The 12,826-nt window shown below is 41.4% G+C and overlaps 1 protein-coding gene across 6 annotated transcripts in view; it reads left to right on the top strand.

Annotated features, from left to right (window-relative positions):
- Positions 1-12,826, top strand: part of HECW1 (HECT, C2 and WW domain containing E3 ubiquitin protein ligase 1) — a 280,062-nt gene that overhangs the window by 78,828 nt on the left and 188,408 nt on the right. For all 6 annotated transcript variants that reach the window (XR_008575979.1, XM_054817599.1, XM_054817594.1 and 3 more), the window contains one exon: positions 9,544-9,868. Coding sequence is in view for 5 of the 6 variants with exons in the window: in XM_054817599.1 (XP_054673574.1) it covers positions 9,544-9,868 (325 nt within the window). In the remaining variant the exon portion in view is untranslated. The remainder of the gene's footprint in view (positions 1-9,543; positions 9,869-12,826) is intronic.

Here is a 12,826-nt window from a genome sequence, read left to right as displayed (position 1 = left end):
AATATGCCTTATGTTTCTATTTCACATGCCTGAATGTACTTACAATACACATTTTCTGCCACCCTCAGGAGTGCTTTGCTGACTTATCTTTACATAATATAAAATATTATAGTTTGAGAGGTTCACACACAGGTCTGCCTCCTTCCTATCTAACCTAACATGCCTAACCTAGGGTCCCAACAGTCATCAGCTCCTTAAAAAGGTGATGAAGAGAGGCAGAGCTGAATCCTCTCTGGGAAAGCTTTACTGGGTCTCAGTCTTTTTCAGGAGGAGCCTGTTGCTTCCCTCTGAGTACACACGGAGTCTTGGGAACCTGCATTCCTAAATTAAGTGACTCAAGTACTCGAAGTTTGAGTTGGATGAATCTGGGTCCCTGTTAGTGCTATTAAAGACATTGATCTTTTACACAGACAAAGTACTTGAAGAACTGAAGGCACTGGTTATAAAAATCCATCAGGTAAGAGATGTCTGTGTGCTGTGCAGAACCTGAAACAGGGCATCCAGCATGGTCAGGGCTTCCCAGTAGGAGTATCAGCTGATCACTTCACAGAACAGCAATGTTTTTATCCGCCAGAGGAGAAGAGTGTCCCTGTTCTTACCTCCTCCCTCCTGAAACCCCTTTGGAGTAGGTAGTGTTCCTAGGATTCCAGGAGAGTCCAGCTGTGCAGTGGACCTGATGAATGCAGTGATGATTCTTAAATAGTGTGATGTGGGGCGCACAGGCTTTTTGGGACAACTCTCTGCTGCGAGTGATGCTTCTCTAGTTTAAATAGCGGATTAAACCGGTACAGTGTCTGGTACAGAATGATTGCTTTTCTTCTGGCAATGATTGTTGTTCATAAATATTGTCCTCAGGTTTGAAAAGATGAGGAACGGACGTTTTTAGTCTTTGGCACCACAGTCACTAGGACTGTGTATCTGTGAAGCTGGCATGGTCCACACTGGCCTTTATGGACATGAGGATGCTTGTTAAGAGAGGGTTTGTTCTCCTACCAACGAATGCTTCATCTTGCACCTGTTGAGAGGTAGTCACTGTCCTACCTCTGTCTGGTACTGCCTGCTTCTGATGTTTAAAACCAAGAAAGTAAAAAATGTAAATTTCCTGTTCTGTGCGTTGTAAAGCACCAGCAAAGGCATGCTTTGTGGACTTCGGAGTATTTGATAGTAGCATATGAGCAGATCCTAAGGTTATTTCTTTAATCTTGTAGTGTGGCAAGAACAGAGTGGAGCTGTGCAGTGTTAACTTGGTTTAAGATGTTACCATGTTGATGCTTTTATTTTATTTCCTTACTGTTATCTTTGTCAGATTTTATATTCGGGCCATATTGCACGTTCACCTGTTCTTATGTACCTGAATATGTCCTTTAAAAATATTGGCAATGTTTTCAGATCTTTTTTCTGTAACGGGTAAGTCTGATGGCTGTTTCTTATCCCTTGCTGTGCCAAACTGCTGAGACAAGACTGTTTTTCTGCTACTGATTTAGGAGAAATTAATTTTGTTCTTAGCTGCATTCTGTTGCAGAAACTTCCCAGTGCTTTATGTAGTGAGCTGTGAGTGGATTATCAATGTGTCAATACAAATGTGTTGAATGTAAGATTAATTGCTCTTAGTTAGACATAAGTAGTTGTCGTGGTTTTACCCCAGCCGGCAGCTGAGCACCACGCAGCTGCTCACTCACTCCCCCCCCCATCGGGATGGGGGAGAGAATTGGAAAAGTTAAAGTGAGAAAACTCATGCGTTGAGATAAAGACAGTTTAATAGGTAAAGCAAAAGCCGCGCGCACAAGCAAAGCAAAGTGAAACAAGGAATTCATTCATCACTTCCCATGGGCAGGCAGGCGTTCAGCCATCTCCAGGAAAGCAGGGCCCTGTCACGCGTAACGGTTACTTGGGAAGACAAACGCCATCACTCCGAACGCCGACGACGCGCCCCCCCCCCCCCCCGCCTTCCCCCAAGCTCCTTATAAACTGAGCATGACGTTGTATGGTATGGAATATCCCTTTGGTCAGTTTGGGTCACCTGTCCTGTCTGTGTCTCCTCCCAACTTCTTGTGCACCCCCAGCCATCCCGCTGGCAGGGCAGTGCAAGAAGCAGCAAAGGCCTTGGCCCTGTGTAAACACTGCTCAACAATAAGCCCATAGAACAAAAACATCTCTATATTATCAACACTGTCTCCAGCACAAATCTAAAACATATCCCCACACTAGCTACTATGAAGAAAATCAACCCTCCCAGCTAAAACCAGGACAGTAGTCTACACTGTAGAAGCTTGGAGTGATCTCATCTAAAACTGGTAAAATGTCATTTTTTTTTTTTTTGAAACTTCTTTGGTTTATATACTTACAGGAGCACCAATCTTGATTCTTGGAATCATTTAATTGGAAATGTGATCTGTGTATTTTTCAGCATGCTCTCTTGGGTTCACTAGACTGCACTCTTTTACTTCTTCCGGAAAAAGAAGAAAAAAAACATTGTTAATTTTTTCCTTTCTTTTTCTGAACTCCAAGAATTTCCCTCCAATCATTACCCCATATTCCAACTTCCATCTGCTTGCGCCCAGGAGATTGTTTAAGTGCTCTCAGAAAATGTGGACTGCTCTTAATTGTACTTTTTCTTCGTAGATATGAAGAGTACCTCTGGTTACTGTGCTGCTAGCTTTGGCTGCCTTATGACTAATAGGCCTGCATCGGGAATCAATCCCAGCCACTGGCACCGAACCTTGCCGGGTTGACCTTGAGGTCAACTCTTTGATTTTGATTCTACTTTGTGCAATGATTTGCACATCACTGAAGCAAAGTTAAATGTAAGAGGATACATTAACATAGCAGTACAGCTAGACTGGAAATGCACAAAGGTCAGGAAATGGAAAAATGAACTACCTAATGACATCCATTTGCCCCATTGCTGGCTTTGATTTCCGATTAGTGTTTATTATAGGCATAAATATATATATAGTGCCATAGATGTGCAACGTTGAGACAAATGCACTGAAGGTTCTTTAGTGTTGTTATGGCAGGCAGCCTTCATTTCAGTCTTCCCAAAAGCAGCAGTTTCATCTCTACGCTCTGGAGTATCTTGCAGGGAAAAGGGTGTCAGTAGACCCTGGAAGCCTGTGACTCCCTCGTGCTATTAAATGATTCCTTTGGAGCTCTGAGAAGCCATTCCTCTGCCTCTCAAATAAATGGTCGGATCCTACAAAGTTCTCTGTGCTCTCCAAATCCCTTGGCTTTGTAGCATTCTCCAGTCCCAAGCTTGATGTTTTTCATGTTGGGTTTTATGTTTTCAGGAAGTCAGATGCTGAACCATTTGGAGATTTTTTTTATAGCTCCTTGCACTGTAAGGCTTTGTTTACTGGATTTGGCTGTACTATAAGCTATGCTTTAAAAATCCTTTTTGTGTTAAGGGTTAGACTAACAATTCTTGCAAAATTCAAATGTCCAAAGGGATTTTTCTCGTATGATGATAAATAAATAGCTGTGATAGGTGGGAGTGTGTTGATGGGGGGCAGTTATGATAGCTGAAACTGTAACCTTGATTATAGCTTGCTTTTCGAACTGTATTTCTTCTTACCTCTGCATTGCCTTGCATTTTGTGTAGTCAATGGTACTGCACCCACAGTGATGGAAAATGCAAGTGTTCTCTTGGTTGACAATTTGCTCTGCAGGTACCATGTGCTGTGTTAAGAAGACCGTCCCTAGGCGAAAAGGAGGAAATCTATGTACTTTATTTACCTTTTCCAGGCTCTGACTTTGACAGAGGGAGAGCGTATGTTACCTGAAAGCTGCTGAGTACTGGCAGCTAAGGGATCTTCTAGGCTATGGGTGGGGGGGAGCAGATGGGGAAGAGATTGAGAGCAGTAGGCCTGCGGTGGGAGTGGAGATGAAAAGGTTGCCGGGAAGAACAGGGAGCAGAACCTGCAACAAGTCTTTAGGGCTGTAAAAAGCAGGAGAGTTGCCTCTGAGGAGGACTTCATATTTCTGCACTGAGAGCAAGTCTGGAGGGGAAAGTTCTTCTCTGTAAGGAGCAACATGAGATTCATTCTCATATCTTTTTGCTTTCACGTAGCTTTTTTACTCTTCTGCCCAACAGAGCTGAGTTTCCTGTCTTTCAGAACTTACCTGATTCTCATTTATGCTCTAATAAAACAGTTTTACATACTGAAAGCCTTTTTGGTAGGCTCACCTTCAAGTTAAAGGTCTGCCTCAAAGCTCTGGCTTGCAGAGTCCCATCACGTCACCTTTTGATGACTGTATGCGCTACTGCTTTGCTGCTCTTCTTTCTGGCCCAGCCTCAGGATTTTGCTCTGGGTGTTCACACCTGGGCTGTGACCAGGTTTTTAAAACCTTTTCATGTTGTCTCTCATCCAGCCAATTAAACCTTTCTTACAGGCCATTACTACCTTATATTTCTGTAAGTACAATATCCTTGTTGACACACGTGATCTTACCTTTCTGAAAGCTGATCAGAAGACTTTTGCATTCATAACTTACCACTTTCACCAGCTTACCCTAATTTTATTTTTTTTAAATCTGTCTTGGCTCCTTCTTGTCTGTTACAAAACATGTAAGCCTTGCAAATGAAGGCTGAAAGCTTATCAGGAGAACCTTCATCTCTGGTGGAGTAACCAAGAGACTGACTCCACATCTGATTTGCCTATGATGTCAGACTTTACTACAGCTTATTAAATTTTCAGAGAGATAAATGTGGTGTGTCCCAAGCTTCCTGTCATACAAAGCTACCTCACTGTATTTCTTGGTACTTGCCCTGGAAATTCTGGTTGTGATGATGCTTGCAGCCATCTGAATGACTTCATACGCCTTACTTTGAGTCCACTGTCATGCTGGCTGATATTATCACCTTGTTCCCTTTAATTTCCTCCTCTGCCAATGCTCTAGTGATGGGTTGTATTTCAATCATGTACTGTCTTTGGTATGGACTATAAAAGTCTTTTGTACCACCATCCTGACCCACACAAATACATCTTCTCTGAAAAAGCAGCAGTAAGAGGTAACTGGTGTCAATCCAAGTATCTAAAAGACAGCTGTGAGTTGCCTGAACAGAGAATTGAGCTGGATTCTTGCAGATGCTTAGCTGGGACCTATCTCTCTTTTGCTAAAGCATGTACCTTTCTGGCATGATTTAAAATAATCTGAAATAAAAAAAAATAATCCCTAACATTAAGCCCTACAGCTCTCCAGAAGTTGCTGCATGGCAGCTCTGAATCCTTTGATGAAATTCAGCTAGCAATAACGGAGTGTGAGGCCTTCCAGCCAGAGGATTCTTGTCTCAGAGAGGGAGGTGGTATGGTTTTCTCAGGTGGTGAAGGAAAAGGCAGTGGTGACAACAGCACTCTGCTTTCCCAGTGCTAAATAGCAATTGGGCAAGGAGAGAGATGTGAGTGTAAAAAGGAGACAACGTGGGAAGAAAATCTGTGAAAGATTTTTTTCTTGGTATTTACTGATTACAGATTTTCTATGTGTACATTTTTGAGATGAATTTTCTTTACAATCAGATCTTGTCTGTCATTTCCTTTTGGCCACTCCTTCCTACTTTCCCTTGTAAGAGATTGCAGTTGCATTTATTTGGGGGGGGGGGGGGGGAATACCCCAAATTAATTTTTCTGATGTTTGTTTTCATTACATGAAGTAAGTGACATAGATAAGAAGCAAGTTCTGCCCACAGAAAACCATCCAAAAATCTCATTTTGAGTAGGGCTTTTGTGTGTCTGGTAGATCTTTAGAGACAAAGCTTTCCAGACCTTTGTGAAAATCAGAGGGAGTGCCAGTGAGAGGGGAAAAATGTCCCTCTAGCTAGTTTTGTTCAGCACACTAATATTCTTTAGCTGAGTACTTGTTGCCATAGCTGCCTGTACATAAAAGAACTGTTTCTGATCTAAAAAAAAAAAAATTACTAAATTTATTGGAGTGAATGCTCATGTATGCTAGAGTAGCTGATAGAAGTAGAAAACCTATGTTTTCCAACAGTAGTGATATTTGCATTTCTTGATCTTTTAACATCTTGTCTACTGTACAGTAAACTGAAAATTACTTATGCATGTTGTATTACATATTATGTATGTCCAAATGTGGAATGTAAAGGGAAAGACCTTTACATCTGCTATTTCAGGTGTTGAAAACTAAAGTAACTGGACCATCTCTGATATAACTGAAATATTGTACATCCCTGTTGCAGCATTTCTCCTGTCCTAGATAAGTTCAGAGGTAGGAAATAGACAAGCAATACATCAGTTACCAATGCAGTATTGGCACCTTCAACTTAGGACAAGCTTGAGCTCACATGTAGAGCATATCATATGCATGATGTACTTAAGTGTGGCAAGACAGGCCCTTTTAGGACAAAATCTGATAATCTGAGAGAAAAAGGTTAAAAGATGTGAGAAAACCACCTTTCCTCTTACATGCATGGACGCCCGGATCAGCAAAGGCTCTCCTCACCACTAACCATCATACAGGCAGTGAGGGGAGTGGGTGGAAAAATGAAACCTGGGGATCATTTGGGAGAGAGAGCCTATGGGTGGAAACACCCATGGAAAAGAGTGACTGTAGAAGCAGCTCTGGAGTGACTGATTTGAGCCAGCAACAGAGGGATTTGTTTCTGTTGACAACCAGCCTTGATCTGTTGTGCTGTTGGGTCACCACTGGGATGTTCTTGCTTTATAATTTACACTGTATATTAGAAATGAGAATATAGCTTAATGTGTATAGTGTACACACCTCTGTAAAGGGATAGAGAGAATGAACACGAATCTCAAGCCCCTAAAAAGGATTATTTTTTTATATACTAGGAATCTATGATAGATCAGATTGCTTCCATGAAACAGAGAGAGGACGTCTTTGCAATTTTTTAAAGTTGTCTCATGGTGGCCGGGAGTCTCTCACCAGGGCTTGGGGACTATGTGCGTGCTTTAGACAGTTGCATGGAAAACATGCAAAGCTGGTAATAAAATGGGGAGTAACTGTTTTCCCTAACCTCTTTTCTACTTATTCATACAGCTTGCATTTTGATGCTATTATTTAATCCAGATATTGTGTGACTGTATTGTCCCATTTATTTGGGATCTTTTCAGTTTGGCAATTTTCTTTTTTGCAGATTAATGTATTTGTGTAGAATCGATGGTGGAAATACAGGAGACAGATTTCTGGAGAACACGGCCTTCTGGGTTGCTTTCAGAGTATGCCATTTGTTCTACTGGCATCAACATACACGAAAATGGGAATTTATAGAATTAGAACATTGTGATGAATTTACCGTTTTCATTAAAACTGCTTAAAGTCTTGCCGAAGCCGAAAAAATTAAATGTTTAAATCTAATTTAATTTGAAAGTATGCAGTTAATTAATACTTTACAGCCATTAACATTAAAAAATGAAAGTATCTGCAGAACCACTACTCCCTGGAGTAATTTGTCACCAGAAATAAAATGTCTGCCTTTGAACTGAAGTAGCTTTTGGATAGCATGCTATGCGCAAAGGAGCCCGTGTTAATGATACATACAGACTAATCCAGAAGAGCGGGCTTGAAGTTCTTTGCATTGCGATCTCACCATTTTAAAACCAATAGTAGTCGTCTCCAGTACTGTTGTGACAGCAGATGCCTTCTTCGCTAAGTGACAGAAATTCCCATCGATTTTAAATTACTGACTACAGCCTGGTAGTTGTGCGTGCCCACAAGTGTTTCCCAGATTAGAAAATGTTAAAGCTTGTGAGACCCTGTTTTTTGATTTTAAAAAAGATGCATTTTCTGTTTACAGGGAATATCGGTCTTTATACTATGAAGTGAACTTTTTTTTCAAACTGTGAATAAATGTAACTGTTAGAAAAGAGGCAGCAAAGACACGATTAGATGCATTGCAAATGCAACACCATGTACTTTGCTCCCCCCCGCACTTCCTTTCTCCTTCTATTCCTGTTTCACTAGTGTAGCCTTTTGCATTATTTGCTTCAGTCTCACCAGCACTTACTATAAGGTGTGGCATCCCTGCTGGAGATATTTTTGCTGTAAACCCTGTTTAATGCAGTAAGTGAGGATTTGGGTCATTGGATTGTAAGCATTGTAGGGCAGTGTCTGCAAAGTGACAGCATATTCTAGGGGTATAAACATGCCAGTTGAATTTTTTTGCTCTCTGTACAGTTTTTGTGCAACAAAATCCTAAGATGTATTAATAGGTCTCTTAATTATTCCACAAAAATTGGTATTAATAAAAAAATATTTTATTTTTTCAGGGCTTACTGTTGTTCTGTGCTACCATAGCCTTAATAAAGCCAGGGTTAAACAACTGCTTGACTGGACAAAGGAGCTATGATTTTTCTTCTGCTTAATTTGTTTGAGTTCAAAAGGATGATTTGACTTCTGATCATGTGAAAAGCATTTCATAGCATACTGGAAAGATGTCTGGTTTTGTATCTAACGGACTTGACAGCATGGTTGGCAACAGACGGATAATGGAAGGCTAATGAATAATGAAAAGCTGAGTGATTGAAATAGCAGAGCTGCAGGGAGAGAATAGGGAAAGCTGGGAAGGAAAATGGAAAAACCTAACAGCACAGAAGTAAGGAATAACCAGTATTTTGATCAGTATCAGGGCATGTCTTCACATTAGAATTAACCCCAGTCATAACGTAAGCATTCTCCATCTGCCAACTCACAAGAGCTCTTAACTCACGCACCATGATGTGTTTCATACAAGTCACTCAGCTTGCCTTGAGCAAAGAGGGTGGGTTGGAATCTAAATATTTTTTCCACTACTAAGATGATGACTACTCTGCAGTAGCCTCCTCAACTCCCATTAATTGTTTAGCGCATTCCTAAATTCGTACCAGAACGCAGGTATGTGCAGTATCTTAGTTTACTGCAAAAAACAGAGCAGAGCAGTAGCATCGGAAGCTATCAGCTGTACTGAGAGATGCTGCAACACTTAGTCTGTATTTATACTTCAGTGAAGACATCTCTGTTTTGGTAACAGGGATAACTCTGTTTTCATGGTGCTCACTCTTCAGATCTCCAGCAGGGAGGAAGAGCTCTTACTCATTGCTAACCAGTCTCTCCAGATGGGATACAGTCTCTGGGGTGACTGTGATTTGAGAAAGGTTCCTCTGCAAATGTAATGAGAATTACTGGGGAGAAGACTTCACTCCAAGTGTCAAAAGTGGGAAGACTATTGCCTGATGTTAAAAGAGAATGACTCCCTAGCAGTTTGATAGTTGCAATGTTTGTGTCTGGATGCATGCCTTAACGTGGAGGAAGCCAGCTACTATTAATTTCCTTATTGCCAGTTGTGGCTGAGCTTGGTGGTGCAAGGCTTGCTCTTGCACTTGTTTTCATGGCAAGAATTACAGAGTAGGAGTTGGGTTAGCACTATGTTTCCTGCTACACCTTTTCATGCCTCTTTTTCTTTTTTTGCAATGCCAAATCGAAAAAGATCTGCTGCTTTCTCATTCTGATGTACTATGTTTCCTGAGCTTTGACATCACTGAAAAATGAGTAATACTGTAAATACTATCCTTTCTTTTTTTTTCTTCGTAGAATCTGTACCAAAACAGGTTCCTGGGCCTGGCAGCCATGGCGTCTCCATCTAGGAACTCACAAAATCGGCGCCGGTGCAAAGAGCCTCTCAGATACAGCTATAACCCTGACCAGTTCCATAACATGGACATCAGGAACAATTCCCATGAGACGGTCACCATTCCTAGGTCTACCAGTGATACGGACCTTGTCACTTCAGACAGCCGGTCTACCCTGATGGTCAGCAGCTCCTACTACTCCATCGGGCATTCACAGGACCTAGTCATATACTGGGATATAAAGGAGGAAGTGGATGCAGGGGACTGGATCGGAATGTATCTCATAGGTAAGTCCCCCTTCCCCTTTGGTTTCTTGCTGCTTTTTTTTACTTGCAGGTATTAGGGTAATATGGGCTAATGGTAATAATGAGCTAATACAGCTCCATTGAGTGTAGTCTTAAAGTGGGTTTACATTTACGACAAGGTTTCTTCTGCTCCTGAATTGTTGGTTGCAGTCCTGGCCCTCACTTTTTCGTCATTAGAGATACGGGAGTGCTTTCTGTTGACAGTTTCTTGCAATTTCAAGATATTTTCATTTTAAAGTCATTTGGATTTTGGGAAAATACTTCCTGTGTAAAAACAGCATAATATTTTCAGGGTTTCCTCTTGCGAGTCCTTGAGTAATCTGTGACAGATGAGAGGTTTTACAAGTCAAGAATATGAATCATTTAAAAACCCCGTGAAACAGAATGACTTTGCCTGTATAGCCAAAGGATATTTTGATATGAACAATAATTATAGACTGAGGCAGTCTGGAGTTGTCCCAGAAGATTTTTTTTTTTTTTGGGGGGGGTGTATGTGTGTATTGGAAGCTGTATTCAGCCATTTGTATTAGCATATTTTTGGCATCTCCGTCTAGTAAATCCAGTCTCACATAAGAGTAATAAGAAATGGTTTCAATGGACTTTTACCTGATTGTTTCACTTCAGTATAAAATTAGCATTTTTTTTTTAACCTGGTTTGGTTCCTATGGAAATAGTCCTGCTGCCTAGACTGAAGTCTGTGTTAACTCTTTGCTCTCTGTTAAGTTTTGAACATGGTAGATCAGTTTCAGTCATATTCCTCTAAGGATCAGAGGCCTTAAAAATGTGAAGTTCTTAAGTTTTTCCTTGGCTTGGTAAAGACGACAGACTCAAATTGGTGCCCCCACAAAGTGAAATGTTGGTAAAATGTTGCCCTTACCTGTTTGGATAAGCGTGCCTAGCACTAAGCAGGTATTTTAGTTCCAATAGCAATATTTTACCTTGCCCAGATAGCAAGCCAAACAAAACCAGGTAAAACATACAATGTTGTGCATTGGGCTTTTGGAGTAATGATAGGGGGCATTGTAGAGAGCAAGGGTGTTGCTTTAGTGGCTAAGACCAGAGAGGTCATGTGCTAAGGACGTTGGGAACACAGATGTTGGTGATGTGAGAAGGGACTGGATGGGAGGTCTGAGCATGTAGAGTAACCCTGGTGGCACAGTTTTAGGCATTGGAAAATGAGTTCAGGGTGTCAGAGAGACTGAGTAGAAGGGGAACGTGAGGGTGGCTGTTTAGGACATGGAGGGAAAGGAGTGGGGGTTACAGTAAGCCAGGCTGCAGTTCTTGTTCCCATGAGTAACTTTATAAAATATGCTGCTTTGAAAATAAAAGTAGACTTCTGCAATTTAAAATCTTTTAGGAAAAAAAGCAGAGACTGGATTTAAAACAGATGCTCTGAAAGTAGTCTGGTTTGTTGGCCTTAACAGAATTACTTGTGTTTACAGTTAAGCTTGCATTTGAGTGTTTTATTGGAATAGATGAGAAGACACAGCAGCCCCAGTACTAGGCACTAAGAAATACTTTAAGCCTGTTCTGTGACAGCACAAGAAACTCATGAAGGACTGCATTGCTTCAGTAAAAAGAGGCAAAATATACCTTCTGGTGGTCTGAAGTCAACAGAAATTCCACAGAGCTGTTTCACATTGAACTCATTTAGCTAGGTTTCATAGCTCAGACATTGTACTACAGACTGTGAAGACACATCCTGATTTTTTTTTTTGGATAGGTAACCTTAATACAGGAGACATTAACTGGGAGAGAAAAATCAACCTTGTTATTCCCGCGTAATTTTTCCTATCAAACAGGATGTTGCTCCAGGCACCCCAGTAAATTAGAAGCGCAAATTGTAAAGTGGATCCTTGCCCCTGCTGGCTGAATGTATGGTGTTAATGGTGATAGTCAGTGGCTTGTTCCGAGGAACACTGATGCCAAATGACAAATGAATAGTGTGTCCAGCCCCCAGGAAACCAACAGTTGACCCTTGGTATCTTTGAAGGTATTTTGTTTCCAGCTTCTCAGGTTCCCAGTCTAAATAACCAAGGAAATAGCAGGCAGCAGCACCCTCGTTCCTTTTTTCTCTTCCCTTCCCCTCTTCCTCCCCTCACAAAACCTAAGGTGAGATTTGGTGTTTTGGTTCCCTTAAAGAAAGAGAACATGGGACACTGAAGATCACTTAGCTTTTGGTGTGTGTTTGACATGGAAAACACTTGGGAGTCTAGGAAGGTGACTGGCACTATGGCTACATCTACATTAACATTGTAGGGGGAAACAGTGTGAATGGGTCTGTAGAAGCAAACAGCTGCTGAATAAATTTGAGGGGGTTGGCTTTAGACCAGTCTCAGTCTGGCAGACTGAATGCCCTTGAGTCTCTGTGGAGCATCTTTCAGTTTAGCTTCACCAGGACAGAATTGAGTTTGTGTGCCCAAAGATCACCGCAAGGTGCAGTGGTGACAAAATGGGGACAATTGGAAGGATCATTCCAAAAGCATGCTGCTCACCTGAAATAAAACATTGATACATCCTATATACAATGTTTGTGACCAATCCATGGGGGTGGGAGATCCAGACATCCTAACTGCTTAGATTTGTGTATGCATTTGAACATATTTTCTGAGCCAGCATTCTTGTTTAGAGAGGAAATGGTCCTGGCCTTGTGGGTATGACCTTCACAATGCAACCTGATATATGACTATGTTTTGAATTAGCAGCCAGACTGGATCAAGAGAACCAAAGAAACTATGAGCTTTTCCCAGTCTGCTCAATAGGGGATTAGTGTTGAAGCCTATTATCACCACTTGCATGGTTATGGCAGCACTGTTAACTGTTCCGTTGCTGCTGGTCGCTCTAGTGTTTGTCTCAAAGGCAGCTCCTGGATACAGCCCAATCCTTTTTTATGATTGGGTCAGTGAAATTTGAGCTGAAAGGTTTGAGTGTGGCAATACT

This window comes from Grus americana, chromosome 2 (assembly GCF_028858705.1).
Source record: "Grus americana isolate bGruAme1 chromosome 2, bGruAme1.mat, whole genome shotgun sequence".
NCBI lineage: Eukaryota > Metazoa > Chordata > Aves > Gruiformes > Gruidae > Grus > Grus americana.
The sequence above is the reverse complement of the archived record's forward strand: the minus strand, read 5'-3'. Positions and strand labels throughout refer to the sequence as shown.